Source organism: Pristis pectinata, chromosome 35, assembly GCF_009764475.1.
Source record: "Pristis pectinata isolate sPriPec2 chromosome 35, sPriPec2.1.pri, whole genome shotgun sequence".
Lineage (NCBI taxonomy): Eukaryota > Metazoa > Chordata > Chondrichthyes > Rhinopristiformes > Pristidae > Pristis > Pristis pectinata.
The window spans coordinates 7,897,625-7,913,511 of record NC_067439.1 but is presented as its reverse complement, the minus strand read 5'-3'; the positions used below and the strand labels follow the sequence as shown (position 1 = coordinate 7,913,511).

General features: G+C 49.4%; 1 protein-coding gene and 1 non-coding gene across 2 annotated transcripts in view; both read left to right on the top strand.

The window, feature by feature from the left end:
* Window positions 1-394: 394 nt before the first annotated feature.
* trnas-aga (transfer RNA serine (anticodon AGA)) lies at window positions 395-476 on the top strand. The gene has a single exon. It is a non-coding gene; the product is annotated as a tRNA-Ser (tRNA).
* A 2,452-nt stretch (window positions 477-2,928) lies between these two features.
* Window positions 2,929-15,887, top strand: part of egln2 (egl-9 family hypoxia-inducible factor 2) — a 30,844-nt gene continuing 17,885 nt past the window's right edge. Inside the window, exon 1 of the mRNA XM_052044225.1 lies at window positions 2,929-4,431. Within this exon, the coding sequence (XP_051900185.1) occupies window positions 3,259-4,431 (1,173 nt within the window). The 5' untranslated portion in view covers window positions 2,929-3,258. The remainder of the gene's footprint in view (window positions 4,432-15,887) is intronic.

Below are 15,887 nucleotides of genomic sequence, written 5' to 3'. Positions count from 1 at the left end.
AGTCAGGCCGAATGGCCTGTTTCTGTAATATATCCGGCCGTTAACCTCACATGAATTTGTGGCGTCTTCAGTTCTTAATTTAAAATTGCACCATTTAAATAAAAAAAAACAATAAAATATGAAGGCTGTAAGAGTTACATTTCACTGATTAGATTACTCAGGAGCACATGATGCTGCATCTGACTCAGTGACTTACACACCTCTCCCCACGTCAATAGTTACCGGATCAAGTCCAACCATCTGGGTTTGAGGGCAAAAGTCCGAGTGGTCGAAAGGAATAGTGCACAGCTGAAGATGAAGTGAAAGTGAACCAAGCATCCATTGGTCCTTTCAAATGATTTTTGTAGAAGGATTCACCCCAGTGCTCTGGACAATATTCATCCATCATGCCACAGTAGTTGTAGCTGAGTGGTTAAGGCGATGGACTAGAAATCCATTGGGGTTTCCTCGTGCAGGTTCGAATCCTGCCAACTACGGGAGCAGCGGATCCGGCTGAAGTAACCGGTGTAATTTAGGTAGGCACGGTAGTGTAGTGGTTACAGTAATGCTATTACAGCGCCAGCAACCCAGGTTCAAATCCCGCTGTAAGGAGTTTGTACATTCTCCCCGTGTCTGCATGGGATTCCTCCTGGTGCTCTGGTTTCCTCCCACATTCCAAAGATGTACGGGTTAGGAAGTTGTGGGCATGTTATGTTGGCGCCGGAAGCGTGGCGACACTTGCGGGCTGCCCCCAGTACACTCTATGCAAAAAGATGCATTTCACTGTGTGTTTCGATGTACATGTGACTAATAAAGAAATCTTACATTGCTAAACAAACAGATTATTTTCTTTCATTGATGGGATGTGATCTTCGCTGAAGGTGTTGGTTCTCGAACCACTGAAGTCTGGTCGGTGAAGGTGTCCCCACAGTGCTGTTGGGCAGGATGGATGAGGATTTTGACCCAGTGATTCTCTGTCAATTTACTGTACGTGCGATTCTCCTGTGTATAAACTTTTAAGAAAAGCTAAAAAGCTGCTGAGGCTGGAAACCTGATCTCAGTTCTAACGAGGGGTCCCACACTTGAGACATTAACTGTATTCCTCTTCCCGTGGATGCTGCCTGACCTGCTGATGGTTTCTGGTTTTGTATTGACATGAGAGGCAGTCCGAAAGAGATTCACTGAGCTAATTCTCAGGATGAGAGGGTTGCCTATCACGTGGCTAAAGAAATTACGTCTGTATTCTTTGGAGTTTAGAAGAATGAGGCGTGTTCCAAACAGCATGTATAAAACACTTGAGGGGCATGATGTAGGTGTTGAGATGCTTCCATTAGTGTTCAATTTCATAGGCACACGTACCCCGGGTATAAATGCCATGAAAATTAGCTTTTTCCAGCAGCAGCACAGTACGTTACAAGGCGAGGATAAACATAAGTTCACATAAACTTAAATTAACATAAATTATCATAACTTACACATGTGTTGTAAATAAACACACCGACACTAGTGCAGGATCAGGAGAGAGAAAAAGAATATTGTCCAATGTGGTTTTAAGGATTTTCATGTTGGTTCAAGAACCTGATGGCAGTGGGGAAGAAGCTGTTGTTCAAATCAAAGTCGAGTTTATTGTCATCTGCATAAGTACCTGTATGCACAGGGGCAATGAAAAGCTCACTTGCAGCAGCATCACAGGCACAGAGCATCAGATAAGCAGCATTCACAAGAAAAGCATAGACATAAATTATACACAATTTTTACAAGAAAGAACACAGTTAGAACAAAAACAGTCTATTTTAGTGCAAAGTGATGGAAGTGGTCATAGTGTTGCTAGACTCTAGTGATTAGGGTTGTGCCAATTGGTTCAAGAACCAAATGGTTGAAGGGAAGTAGCTGTTCTTGAACCTGGTGGTGTGGGACTTCAGGCTTCTGTACCTCCTGCTCGATGGTAGCTGTGAGAAGACGGCATGGCCCGGATGGTAGGGATCTTTGATGATGGATGTTGCCTTCTTGAGGCAGCGCCTCATGTAGATACTACCGATGGTGGGGAGGGATGTGCCTGTGAAGCAAACAGTCAGTATACTTTAAACAGTACACCATTAGATATCCTCAATGGTGGGAGAGCTGTACCCGTGATGGAACTGGCTGAATCCACCACTCTCTGTAGCCTCTTGCTTTCCTGAGCATTGCATTTCCCATACCAGCCCCTGGTGCAGTGGGAGAATCTTGGAGGAGGGGTCATAGTTACAAGATTAGGAGGCAGTCATTTAAAACTGGGGTGCATTGGAACTTCCAACAGAGGGTGCTGAATCTCTGGAACTCTCTGCTCCAGGGGGTTGTGGAGATGTGAACACTGAAGGTACTTAATGAGGAAGTAGATACATTTTTGAAAGTTGAGGGATTGGAGGGCTATGGGGAACTGGCACAGAAGAGGATATGAGGCCTGGTGTAGATCATACTGAAAATGAGACAAGCCAATCAGTTCAGATGAAAGAACTCGACCGGAAACACCGACTGTCTATTTCCCTCCACAGATGCTGCCTGACTTGCTGAACTCCTCCAGCAGTTTGTTATTTTTTGGCAACATATTCTTGCTCTTCCTGTTTTCTTATGCTGCTGTCTATCTGAAGAATCGTGCAATGATCGTTTCCTTGTCTGCTCTTTGTGGGATCTTGCTGTGTGCGAATTGACACGCATTGCAGCAGGCGTTTAATTGGCTGCCAGGCGTTTTATAGGGGAGCCTTTGAAAGATGCTTCTTTGCACTTTTGAATTGAACATTAATGCACAGTGTGGGAGGAGGGAATGGCCGAAAAGTTCCGGGAAAGCAGCAAGTGTTGGGGCATTGGTTGGTGTGTGGAGGGAGTGTCACTTTAAAAACCCATCCCTGTGCCTGTGCCTTTAAGAGTGCGCCCGCCCCTGCCCTCTGTCGGCGGCGCTGCGGTAGTGCCCGGGCTCAGTGTGTTTACCGGGTCACGTGGTGCGGGTGTGCACGTGTAATTGACACAAGGGCTCATGGAGAAAAGGTGGCGGGTGCCCGGGCTCCTCCTGCGGGGAATGCAACTCGGAATCCATGCAATAAACTAAATGCAACACCCGGGACGCCGCCGCCGTTTGCAATTTGCAAAGAAGACTTCTTTTTTTTGTTTTGTTTGAGTGTGTTTGTTGTAGGAAGGAAATGGTACTGTGCAACGGGCCAAGTTTTGGGGAATGAGATGCACATTATCCGCAGTCTCAGGGCGATCTGGATTTTGGAAAGTCATGGCCCAGGGACGTGAGCCGAGATGGCAGATCCGCAGTCGGAGTGTTTGAGAGCATTGCATGGTTGCGGGAGGATTGCGGGTCTGCACGCTGCCAGCGCCGGCGCCTCTCGCCCTGCTCGCCGCCCACCGGAGCAGCGTGCCGGGCTCTGGGGGTCACCGGCCTTGCAAGGTGTCCGCATGGGGCTGGAGGGCTTGGGCAGCGAGCCAGTGGCAGGTTGCAGTCCGCCGTGCCAGCTCCTGTGCCCGGCGGATGATGGCAGGAGGAGCGAAGCGGGCAGAAACATTGTATCCACCCAGTTGGCTACAGTGTCCCCTGGCTCCCAGTTGGCTACAGTGTCCCCTGGCTCCCAGTTGGCTACAGTGTCCCCTGGCTCCCAGTTGGCTACAATGTCCCCTGGCTCCCAGTTGGCTACAGTGTCCCCTGGCTCCCAGTTGGCTACAGTATCCCCTGGCTCCCAGTTGGCTACAATGTCCCCTGGCTCCCAGGTAGTTACAGCGTCCCCTGGCACCCCGATGGTTACAGCGGCCACTGCGCCCGGCGGAGGCAGAGGGGATCCGAGGAGGCGCCACCCCGACCGCTGCCCGCCCGGCCATCACCTCCTCACCCTCGACCCCCTCCTCAGCGCCCTGTCCGCCGTCCCAGGCAAGAGGAAGGGTTCGGAAAACGGCGAGAGCCCCCGCGGGGCGCCCAGCCCGCGGCCGGGAGAGGCGGGCGCCAAGAGGAAGAGGCTGGAGAACGGGGACGGCGAGGGGAGCGCCCGGCTGCTGAATGGGAGCGGGGACGGGAACGGCGCGCCCGGCTGCCTGAGGAGGAAGGCGGAGGAGGAAGGTGGCAGGGAGACGGCGCCGGGGCCACAGCTGAGGTGGCAGACCCGGGAGCTGGTCAACAAGTACATCGTGCCCTGCATGAACTGCTACGGCATCTGCGTCAAGGACAACTTCCTCGGGGAGGTGCTGGGCCACAAGATTCTCCTGGAGGTGCTGACCCTGCACCGCAACGGGACCCTGATGGACGGCCGGGTGGTCAGCCCCCTCAGCGTCCCCACCCGCAGCATCCGGGGGGATAAGATCGCCTGGGTGGAGGGGACGGAGCCCGACTGCTCCGGCATCGGGGAGCTGATGGCCAGGATCGACGAGCTGATCATCTACAGCGCCGGCCGGCTGGGCAACTACGCGATCAACGGGCGGACGAAGGTGAGTCGCCCCCTCTCACCCCGTCACCCCCCCCCCCCAATCCTCAGGGTGTGGGGACCCCGTGTCACACGGAGGGGTGAGGGGGGCTTCCGAGTGAAGGAGGGACAGGGAGGTGGGGATCTGGTTGCCCTCTCTCACTCCTCCTTCCCCACCACCCTCAACCCCTCCACTCGGCCTCCCCCGCTCTCTCTCTCCCTCCACTCTGCACCCTGCCCTCTCTCTCCCTCGCTCACTCATTTACTCTCTCCCAAGAACCCTCCATTCTCTCTCTCTCTCCCTCCCCCCATCACTCCCTGCCCTCTCTCCCTCAGAACCCTGCATGTTTTCTCTCTCCCCACCCTACCCTACCTTTTCTGTTCGCCACCTCCCTTGGATCTCCCCCTGGTTCTCCCAGTTTTCTTTCTCTCTCCCTCTCTCTGACACCACTCTGCACTGTCTCGCATCTTACAATCTCCCTCTCCAATCCTCTACTACTCAGCAACTCTCTCTCCTTTCTCTCCCTCTCTCTTTTTCCCCCATTCCCCCACCCTGCTCTCCCCTCCACTTCTCATCCTGTGCCCTCCCTCCCTCTGCACTCTCTTCTCCCTCCCCACACACACCCTGCTCTCTCTCTCTTTCCTCCTTCCTCTCTGTTTTCTCACCCATTGTGGGCCGAAGGGCCTGTATTGTGTCCCTCCTCTCCTTCCCTCCCCTCCCTCCTCCCCTACCCTCACCCTTTCCCCACTGCTGCCCTCAACAGCTGCCTCCTGTGTTCAGACAATACCTTCAACAAAGCAACACGTCCCAGGATGGGGGGGGGGGGGGGGGGTGGTTGCCAAGTCACCTCCCCAAAATCTGCTGGCATTATCAGATGACCCAAAGTCTCGGTCAGAGGAGTAAATTTTACGGAAGGTGGGGAGGGAGTTCCAGAGCTCGGGAGCCAGGCAGCTGGGGTCACAGGTCACACTGGTGGTGGAGCCATTAAACTTGGTAATTCAGGGATGGCTGAGAGGCTGGAATTTTGGTTCCTGGAAGGCTGGAGGAGGCTGTGGGAGTTGGGGGTGTGCGTTGATGTGGGATTGAGCAGTGAGCATGTACCCACTGCATGTAGGCTCATCCTGAGGACCACCAGGGGATAAAGGCTGTGGCTTGTGATTAGAGATCTCCGACTGCCTGTGACTGGGTTTAGAAGAACGAAGGGTGGTCCTTTTCAAAGACATGAGATCCTAAGGGGGCTTGACGGGGTAGATGCTGAGATGTTATCAGCAGTGGGAAGGTCACAAACATTGAGATATCGCTGCAATATAAGGGGCTGGTCATTTAAAACCCAGGTGCGTAGGAATGTCTTCTAGAACAGCACAGTACAGGCCCTTTGGCCCACGATGTTGTGCCGACATTTTATCCTGCTCTAAGATCTATCTAACCCTTCCCTGCCACATAGCCCCCTATTTTTCTATCATTCATGTGTCTAAGAGTCTCTTAAATGTCCCTAATGTATCTGCCCCCACAACCTCTGCAGGCAGTGCGTTCCACGCACCCACCACTCTCTGTGTAAAAAAAAACTTACCCTTGACATCCTCCTTATACCTTCCTCCAATTACCTTAAAACTATGTCCCCTCGTGTTAGCCATTGCCGCCCTGGGAAAAAGTCTCTGACTGTCCACTCGATCTATGCCTCTTATCATCTTGTACACCTCTATCAAGTCACCTCTCATCCTTCTCTCCAAAGAGAAAAGCCCCAGCTCACTCAACCAATCACCCTCCTCCCAAAGGAGGGTGAATCCCTGGAATTCTCTGTCCCTGAGGGTGGTGGAGACGGGATCATTAGTTTATAAAACTATGAGAGGCAGAGATAGGGTAGACAGGATCTTTCTCCCAGGGTAGAAAGGTCAAGTACTAAAGGACATGCATTTAAGGTGAGGGGTGGAGAATGTTTAAAGGAGATGTGCGGGGCAAGTTTTTTTTCCCCCCCACACAGAGTGGTGGGTGCCTGGAATGGGCTGCCAGCGGTGGTGGTGGAGGCAGGAACAGCAGTGTTGTTTAAGAGGCTGTTAGACACATGAATATGGAGGGATGTGGGTCACGTGCAGGCAGAAGAGATTTAGTTTAATTTGGCATTGTGTTCAGCACAGGCGTGTGGGGCTGAAGGGCCTGCTCCTCTGCTATACTGTTCTATATTTAAGTAGGAGACAGATAACTGTTTGAAGGATCGAGGAATTGAAGGTCATGGGGAACTGGTACAGAAGAGGAGGTGAGGCCTGTATAGAACAGCCATGATCATATTGAAAAGTGAGGCAGGTTTGAGGGGCTCGAGTGGCCTACCCGGGCTCTTGCTGTGTTCTTTATCCAGTCATAATATTCGGAAGTGTGTTGTGCCAATCATGGCATCTACCCCTGCCCACCTCCCCTAGTCCTCGAGCAGTGCCCAGTGGCTGTCTTGTCAGTGCCTTACTGAGGGAGTGCCACACTGTCAGAGGTGGCTCTGGATAAGGCCTAGTTCTCCTCCTTGAGGTGGAGATGTCAAATACCCCACAGCTGCAGTTTTGGAGAAAAACCGAGCAGCCCTCCCTGGCAGAAAATAACATTCCCTCCAAAAATGTTCCAACATGCACTGGCATAATCGTGGGATCCTGCTGTGCATAAATTGTTTGCTGAGTCTCCCACGTTATAACAGTGACTACATTTAAAATAAGGTACTGAATAATTATAGCACTGGAAGAGGCCTTTCAGTCCATCAAATCCATGCTGGCTCCTAGTCTCATTCTCTCACTCAATCTCCACTGCCCTGCACATTATCCCTCCCCCCCCCCCCCCCCCCCCCCCAGGCCTCTGGTCTCCATCCATTTCCCTTTTGGAGATAGATTCAGTTACGGACACTGCTACAGGTAGTGAGCCCCTGATCATTGTCACTCTCTCTGTAAAAAAAAAACAACCAACAACTTTCTACTGCATTCCCCCTTCGTATCATCTGCCCAGAATTTCAAGTCTGTCTGTACTCTCCTGCCGATGAGAACAGCTTCTCTTAATTTATAGCATTGTCTGCACAGTGCCTTGGGATGTCAAAGGTGCTACAGAAATGTAAATCTTTTCCTGATTTCCATTCCCCTACAGGTAAGTGGGTCAGAAGGTGACTGGCAGATTAAGATCTTTATCTTTATTAGTCACACGTATATCGAGACACACAGTGAAATACATCTTTTTGTGTAGAGTGTTCTGGGGGCAGCCCGCAAGTGTCGCCACGCTTCTGGCGCCAACATAGCATGCCCACAACTTCCTAACCCTTACACCTTTGGAATGTGGGAGGAAACCGGAGCACCCGGAGGAAACCCACGCAGGCACGGGGAGAACGTATAAACTCCTTACAGACAGCAGCGGGAATTGAACCTGGGCCACTGATGCTGTAAAGCGTTATGCTAACCGCTACACTACCATTAAGGGGGAAGGAAAAATTGAGAACATGAGATTAAAGTTAGAATATAGAACATAGAACAATATAGAACACAACATCGACCTGCAATGATGTGCCAAACTAATTAAGCTAAACCCTTCTTTCTGTATATGCTCCATATCCCTTCATTCTCTGCATCTTCACATGCCTACCTAAGAGTCTCTTAAACATCTCTCTTGTATCTGCCTCCACCACCACCACTGGCAGCGCATTCCAGGCACCCACCACTGTCTGAATCAAAAACAAACCTGCCCCGCACATCTCCTCTGAACTGACCCCCTCCCACCTTAGTCAGAGAGGTGAAACTGTGAAATTTTTCTACTGAAATTTCTAAAAAAAAGTGGCAGATTTAACAAACTGAGCATTGACCCTTTAAAATTATAAACAGAAAATGCTGGAAACACTCAGCAGATCAGGCAGCATCTGTGGAGAAAGAAAGCGAGTTAATATTTCTGGTCTGAGACCTCACCCCTCTTCTGAGGAAGGGTCTTGGACCTGAACCGATAACTCTGATTCTCTCCCCACAGATGCTGCCTGATGTGCTGAGTGTTTCCAGCATTTTCTTATTATATTTTGGATTTCCAGTATCCGCAGTTACTGTTGTCAGAAAGTGAGTGTGAGAATTAATAATGGGGGACAAGGAGATGGCGGATGAATTGCGCAGATATTTTCTATCAGTATGTACTCCAGAAGACTTGAGTAACTTTCCAGAAGGTGGGAATCAGAATCAGATTTATTATCACTGACATATGATGTAAAATTTGTTGTTTTGTGGCAGCTGCCTCCTTGAGACTCTGCCTCTTGAAGATGTCCTCGATGGTGGGAAGGGTTGTGCTCCTGTTGGAGTGGCTGAGCCTACAATTGGGAGGGAGGGAGTAACACAGGAAAATTCCAATCGGCAGAACAGTCACTGGAGCTGAGGACTGATCGGTCTCTGAGTCCTCATGCACTTCAAAAAAAAAAGTGGCTAGTGAGATAGTTGAAATGTTTTTAATTTTCCAAAATTCCGGATATTTGGGAAGGTTCTATAAGACTGGAAAAGAGCAAATGGAAGTGAAACAAAAAACAGGAAACTGCAGTCCAATTATCTTTTTGTTTGTTATAAGAAAAATATTGGAAGCTGCCATTGGAGTTGTACACTTTAAAATAGTGCAGGGTAATTGGGTGAATTCAACATGGTTGGGTGAAAGGCAAATCATGTTTGACCAATTTATTGAAGTTCTTTGAAGAGCTAATATGCTATTTATAAAGGGGAAACCAATGAGCATGTGTTTTAGATTTTCAAAAGGATTTGATAACGTGTTGCATTAATGGTTATTGTGGAAAATCAAAGCTTCTGGTGTAGGGGTTATGTATTAATGCCGATGGAAGGTTGACATAAAACAGCGGTGTATGTGGAGCGACAAACGAACTGCAGGAGGAACTCAGTAGGTTGAGCACCATCTGTGGAGGGAAATGGACAGTCGACGTTTCTTGATGCAGGGGTTCAACCTAAAGCATCGACAACTCCTTCCCTCCCACAGGTGCTGCCTGACCTGCTGAGTTCCTCCTGCAGTTTGTGTGTTGCGCCAGGTTCCAGCATCTGCAGTCCCTTGTCTCCCCAGTCGATGGTTCCAGTTAAGACTCTTCATCTGGACTGGTTAATCCAGCATGTTGCTTTTTTATGCTCCAGATTCCAGCATCTGCAGTTTCCACCATATCAGTCCGCTGCCAGGTCTCTTCAAGGTGTGCCCACTCTGAAGAGGTTTTCCTCCTCTTTTCAATGGGAGTTCTGTGAGACTCCCGCTCGCTGCACCCCTCTGTGATTTCTGCCCAGTCCTGATGAAGGGTCTTGACCCAAAACGTTGGGCTGTCCATTTCCCTCCACAGAGGCTGCCTGACCCGCTTGAGTTCCTCCAGTATTTTGTTTTTTGTTCCAGATTCCAGCATTTGCAGTCTCTTGTGTTTTCTTTAGGCATAAATGGGTCTTCCTCTGGTTGGCAAGGTTGTGTGTCACAGGGGTCAGTGCTGGAACCTCAGTATTATCACAGTTTATATAATTGGATGAAGGTACTGACAGTATGGTTGCTAAATTTGCTGACGATGCAAAGAAAGGTAGGAAAGCTTTCTGAAGAGGATGTAAAAGTAACGAAATGTAAGGGTTAATATTGTACAGCTGTTATTGCTTCAACGATGGCGTGACTGTAGCTGTGACTGCACGATGTGCAGGTGCTTGGGCAACTGCCCAAGTACAAAGGGAGGGACAGAAACATGTAAATCTCTGAGTGGGGATCAGTACAGAGCTCGGGTTACACTGTTTCCTCTTTCTCTGTATCCCTCACTCCCACTAGCGTTAAATAATAAAGCGCTTATTGTACGCTCCTTGGTTCTGCTGTTGTCTACTTTATTACAGCACGGATTGACTTTCACAGAGGACATTGGGGGGCTACGGGTGGATATGGAAAGGTTAAATGAAAGGGCGAAGATCTGCCAAATGGAGTATAATTTGGGAAAAGGTGAAATTGTCCATTTTGGGAGGGGAAAGAAAACAGGTATTATCTAGGTGGTGAGAGATTATAGAGCTGTGAGATGCAGAGGGATCTGGGCATTCCAGTGCATGAGTCAGAAAGGGCTAGTATGCAGGTACAACAAGTAATTAGGATAGCAAACAGTTTGTTGTTTGTTGTTACTCAGGGAAATGGATTACAATAGTAGGGAGGTTGTACTTCAATGACTTTATTGTCATGTGCACAAGAACACATGCACAGGTGCAATGAAAAACTTACTTGCAGCAGCATCATAGGCACATAGCATCAGAGACTCAACATTCTCAAGAAAAACATAAATTAAACATGAATTATACACACTTTTTACAAAAAAGAACACAATTAGAACAGACAGTCCATTTTAGTGCAAAGGGTCATAGTGTTGCCTTACAGTGATTAGGGTTGTGCAGGTTGGTTCAAGAACCGAATGGTTGAAGGGAAGTAGCTGTTCTTGAACCTGGCGGTGTGGGACTTAAGGCTTCTGTACCTCCTGCCCAATGGTAGCTGCGAGAAGATGGCATGGCCCGGATGGTGGGGATCTTTGATGATAGATGTTGCCTTCTTATAAGATCTTTATTAGTCACATGTACATCGAAACACGCAGTGAAATACATCTATTGCGTAGTGATTTTGGGGGGCAGCCCGCAAGTGTCGCCACGCTTCCGGCGCCAACATAGCACGCCCATAACTTCCTAACCTGTACGTCTTTGGAATGTGGGAGGAAACCGGAGCACCCGGAGGAAACCCACGGAGACACGGGGAGAACATACAAACTCCTTACAGACAGTGGCCAGATTTGAACCCGGGTCACTGGTGCTGTAAAGCGTTGTGCTAACCACTATGCTACCGTGCCGTGCCTCCTATTGATGTATACTTCCGTTATATAAGGCATTCATTAGACCAGCTCTGTGTATGGTATTGGTCTCCTTACTTAAGGTAAGATGTTAATGTGTTGGAAGCAGTTCAGAAAAGGGTTACTTGACTAATACCTAACAACTACGTTGTCTAATGAGGAAAGGTTGGGCTTGTATTTGCTTGAGTTTAGGTGACTTGATTGAAGCATCTAAGATCCTGAGGGGTTTTGACTGGGTGGATGTGGAGAGGATGTTTTCCCTTGTGGGTGAATCTGGAACCAAGGGACACTGTTTTAAAAATAATGGGTCACCTACTTAAGACAGAGGTAGGGTGAATTTTTTTTTTCTCTCAGATGGTCACCAGTCTTTGGAAATCTCTTCCTTGAGCAGAGGTGGAAGCAGAGCCTTTGATTGTGTTTAGGTTGAAGGTGGAGAAGTTCTTGATGAGTTGGGGGTGAGAGGTTACCGGGGGTGGTGGGACTGCAGAGTTGAGGTCAAATCAGCCACGTGAATTAGTTGTGGAGAAAACTAATGGTGATCAAAGACAAACTGCAGATGCTGGAAATCTGAAATAAAAACAGAAGCTGCAGGAAACACTCAGCAGGTCGGGCAGCATCTGTGGAGAGAGAAGCAGAGTTAGTGTGTTAATTCACATCATTGAAGATGTCCCAATTGTTACCTTATCAGCTGAAATAAATGTCATCTCCATAATTAAACTGTGGGGCAGGCTTGAAGGGGCCGAGTGGCCTACTCTTAATTTCTACATTGTCTGAGACAATACTGATCTGTCAGACATTGAGGGATACCAAGTTGCAGCCCAGTCTGAACATCATTGGTTAATCACAGTTAACTTCACTATCTTGCCCTGTTGGACCCTCAACATCGGCTGAAGGCAGGGTCAGAAGTGCTGCCTTCCTCGGTGGAGTAGCCCCCTCCCCCCATCACTCATTATCTAGAACGTGCGGGGAGTAGTGCACTGCCATGGGATGGGCAGCCAAAGGAAGACGTGTGTTTCGACAATGCGCCTCAAACTGTTTCTCAGCCAGTGCCGTACTTTAGAAGGTGCAGTGACACACAGTCCCTGGGTAATGAATGGGTTCTGCCTTTACTGATGTACTTAAGTCAATTCTGTCCATAAGTCGAAAATTACACAAAAATCATTTGCTATGGTAACCACACCTCTACAGTGTTGTAATGAACGGCATCAAAAGCACGTAAGTCTGATAAGAAAGAACAGTTATTGAAAGTGGAAAGAGAGAGGAAACTAGTTCTGCCATTTGTTGGAATGAATGTATGTACATATGTCAGACTTTTGAATTTAATATTATGGGAGCTCGCCCATGTGTAAGGCTGTCTGTAAATTGGACGTGTTTAACCCAGGGACTGGCTGTAATCCATAGAACACCAACACGTTCCAAACCCTCTGGCAAGTGAGTAACACAAATTCTTTCTTTGTGAGGTCTTGAGGCGCAGAGGTGAAAGGGCAAGTGTCTACACCACAGTGCCACCCAGTCACTGGTGTAAGTGCAGTTTCCGTTCTCCTTTCTGTCAGTTTGCACGGCTCATGGACAGCAACAGAGACACCAGGCCGCTCCCGCTCCACATTTACCCCAGCTCCCTCCGAATCCAGAACCTAAAAGCAGAAGCGGCCTGTGTGCACCTGAAGCAGCGATTCACACAGAAGGCAGAGTAAAACCCAGCCCCTTCCGCTACCTGTAGCCTTATCATCAGCTGAAATAAATTCATTATCTCCGTAATAAAAACAGAAAAAACACGTTAACTCTGCTTCTCCCTCCATGGATGTTGCCTGACCCGCTGAGTGGTTCCTGCAGTTTCTGTTTTCATTTCAGATTTCCAACATCTGCAGATTATTTTTGATTTACATTAGTTATCTCCATTGAATCCAATGTCATTAGGTGGGCATTGTGAATAGACTTTCCCTCTAGAGTGCTGTATTACATAGGCAACTGCAAATTCTGTTGCCCAATATTGGTTTATTATTGTCACATGTAGTGAGGTACAGTGGAAAAACTTAGTTTTGCACGCCATCCATACAGGTAATTTCAAAACGCAAGTACTTTGAGGTAGTACAAAGGAAAAGCAATAACAGAATGCATAATATATGGTTACAGTTACAGAGAAAGTGCAGTGCAGGTAGACAATAAACTGCAAGGGCCACAATGAGGTAGATTGTGGGATCAAGAGTTCATCTTTATTGTACAAGGGGACCAGTCAAGATTCTTATAATGGTGGGATAGAAGCTGTCCTTGAGCCTGGTGGTACATGTTTTCAAGCTTTTGTATCTTCTGCCTGATTTTGGGGAGGGGGGAGAAGAAAGAATGTCCAGGGTGGGAGGGGCCTTTGGTTATGCTGGCTGCTTTTCCGAGGCAGCCCGAAGTGAGTCAATGGAGGGGAGGCTGGTTTCCGTGACGAGCTGAGCTGTGTCCACAACTCTGTAATTTCTTGCGGTCTCGGGCAGAGCAGTTGCCGTACCAAGCCGTGATGCATCCAGATAGGATGCTTTCAATGCTGCGTCTTTAAAAAAAAATTGGAAATAGAAAATGCTGGAAACACTCAGCAGGTCGGGCAGCATCTGTGGAGAGAGAAATGGTTAACGTTTCAGGCCAAAGACCAGCATTTGCTCTTTGATCTGAAAAAACAAGAGGCCATTTGCCCCATCAGATCCATGCCAGCTCCTAGCAAAGCATTCCCATTCTTCGTCCCCTGGTACCCTGATACTTAATCATACATCCCCATCAACTTCCCCCTTTTCCTGTGATGGGGCTGACTTGCTCCCAATTTTTTTTGCTTGCAAAGCAAGATACTGCTGGAAACACTCAGCAGGATGGGCAGCATCTGTGGAGGGCCAAAGGTGGTCACTGCTTCAGGTCAATGATCTTTCATCGGAGTCTCTGGGGCCCTACCCTCTGCTGTGGTCTGGGGCTCAAGTGAAGGGTGATGGTCACGGTCACTATTCCTGATTCAAAACGCTTTAAGCCCCTCAGTGGGATGACAAATTTGGATTTCCGGATCACAAGTCCAGTAAGTTGACCACAAGCTGAAAATTCAGGTGGTGCAGCTAATAGAGCTCTCTCTCACAGCTCTGGTGACCCAGGTTCGATCCTGACCTCCAGCGCTGTCTGTGTGGGGTTTCGCCGGATGCTCCGCTTTTCTCTCACGTCCCAGAGACGTGCGGGTTGGCGGGTTAATTGACCGCTGTAAATTGCCCCCCCCCCCCCCCCCGGTGTGTAGGTGAGAATCTGTTGGGGGGTGGGGAGTTGATGGGGATGTGTGATTCGGAATAAGTTGCCGGGTACAAAGAAATAAGGGGAGGGTGAATGGGATTGCTCTGCTCTGAGCTGGCATGGATCTGATGGGCCAAACAGCCTCCTGCGTTGTTGTAAGACCAAAGAGCAAATACAGGTCTTCAGCCTGAAACGTTAGCCATTTCTCTCTCCACGGAGGCTGCTCGGCCTGCTGAGTGTTTCCAGCATTTTCTGTTTCTGTCCAAGTTGTGAAGTTGTGTGTCAAGTGTGTCCTCCCTGGCTTGCTGTAATCTCAAAACCTTCTGGGTGGGAGATAAGTGTGTCCCACCACTGACCTTCGGGGATGGGTGGGGGGTGGGGAGAGTTGGGAGGGGCCAAGACGGAGGGAGAAAGGGGGACAGGAGGAGAAAATTCTGTGCCCCTTCACCTACCCCCAGCACTCCCACATGCCCGACCCCGGACTCGAACCTTGCTGTCCTGGTCAGTGTCCAGACCAGGCAGCACCCAGTTCCTGGTTGATCCCTTTTCCAGGTGTGTGCATCCTGAGCTCGGTGACGGTCCCGGAAGATGTGAGTTGTTTGGAGCTATTATTGTATTTTTCCGGCTGGGATCTCCACATTGTAAGAGGATGGTTCTCCCCACCCATCCCTTCTCCCGTCACCAGCCTCTTCTGCCTAGCACAGTAAAGAGCCTGCCCTTACAATGGCAGGAAAGGCCTGGTGTGTGTGTGTGTGTGTGTGTGTGGAGGAGGGGGTTTGTTGGTCATTGTTTGCTTCCAACTGATTTTGCTGTTGAGGCACTTAAACTTGCCTGACATCCCCTCCTCAGCTGCCACCTGACCCCCGTTGGGGAGGGCAAACTCTGTGGCCTTCCCCCTCCCTCGCTTTGTATAAAGCCATTGGATTTAGTGTCATGGATACAGCATGGAAACAGGCATTTCGGCCCACTGAGTCCATGCCGACAATCAACCACTCATTTACACGGATCCCGTTTTATTCTCCCCACATTCCCATCAACTCCACCCCAGATTCTGCCCCTCACCCGCACACCAGGGGCAATTTACAGCGGCCAGTTAACCCACCAACCCGCACGTCTTTGGGATGTGGGAGGAAACCGGAGCACCCGGGGGGGAGGGGGGGAACCTACGCGGTCACAGGGAGAACATGCAAACTCCACACAGTCAGCGCTGGAGGTCGGGATCGAACCCGGGTCTCTGGGGCTGTGAGGCAGAGACTCTACTGGCTGCGCTACTTTGCTGTGGGGAGTTTGGCTGCGGAAGACTCCTGGGGTTGAGAACACTGCACAGTGGCGCAGCTGGTAGAGCCGCTGTCTTGCAGCACCAGAGACCCAGGTTCAATCCTGACCTCGGGCGTTGTCTGCGTGG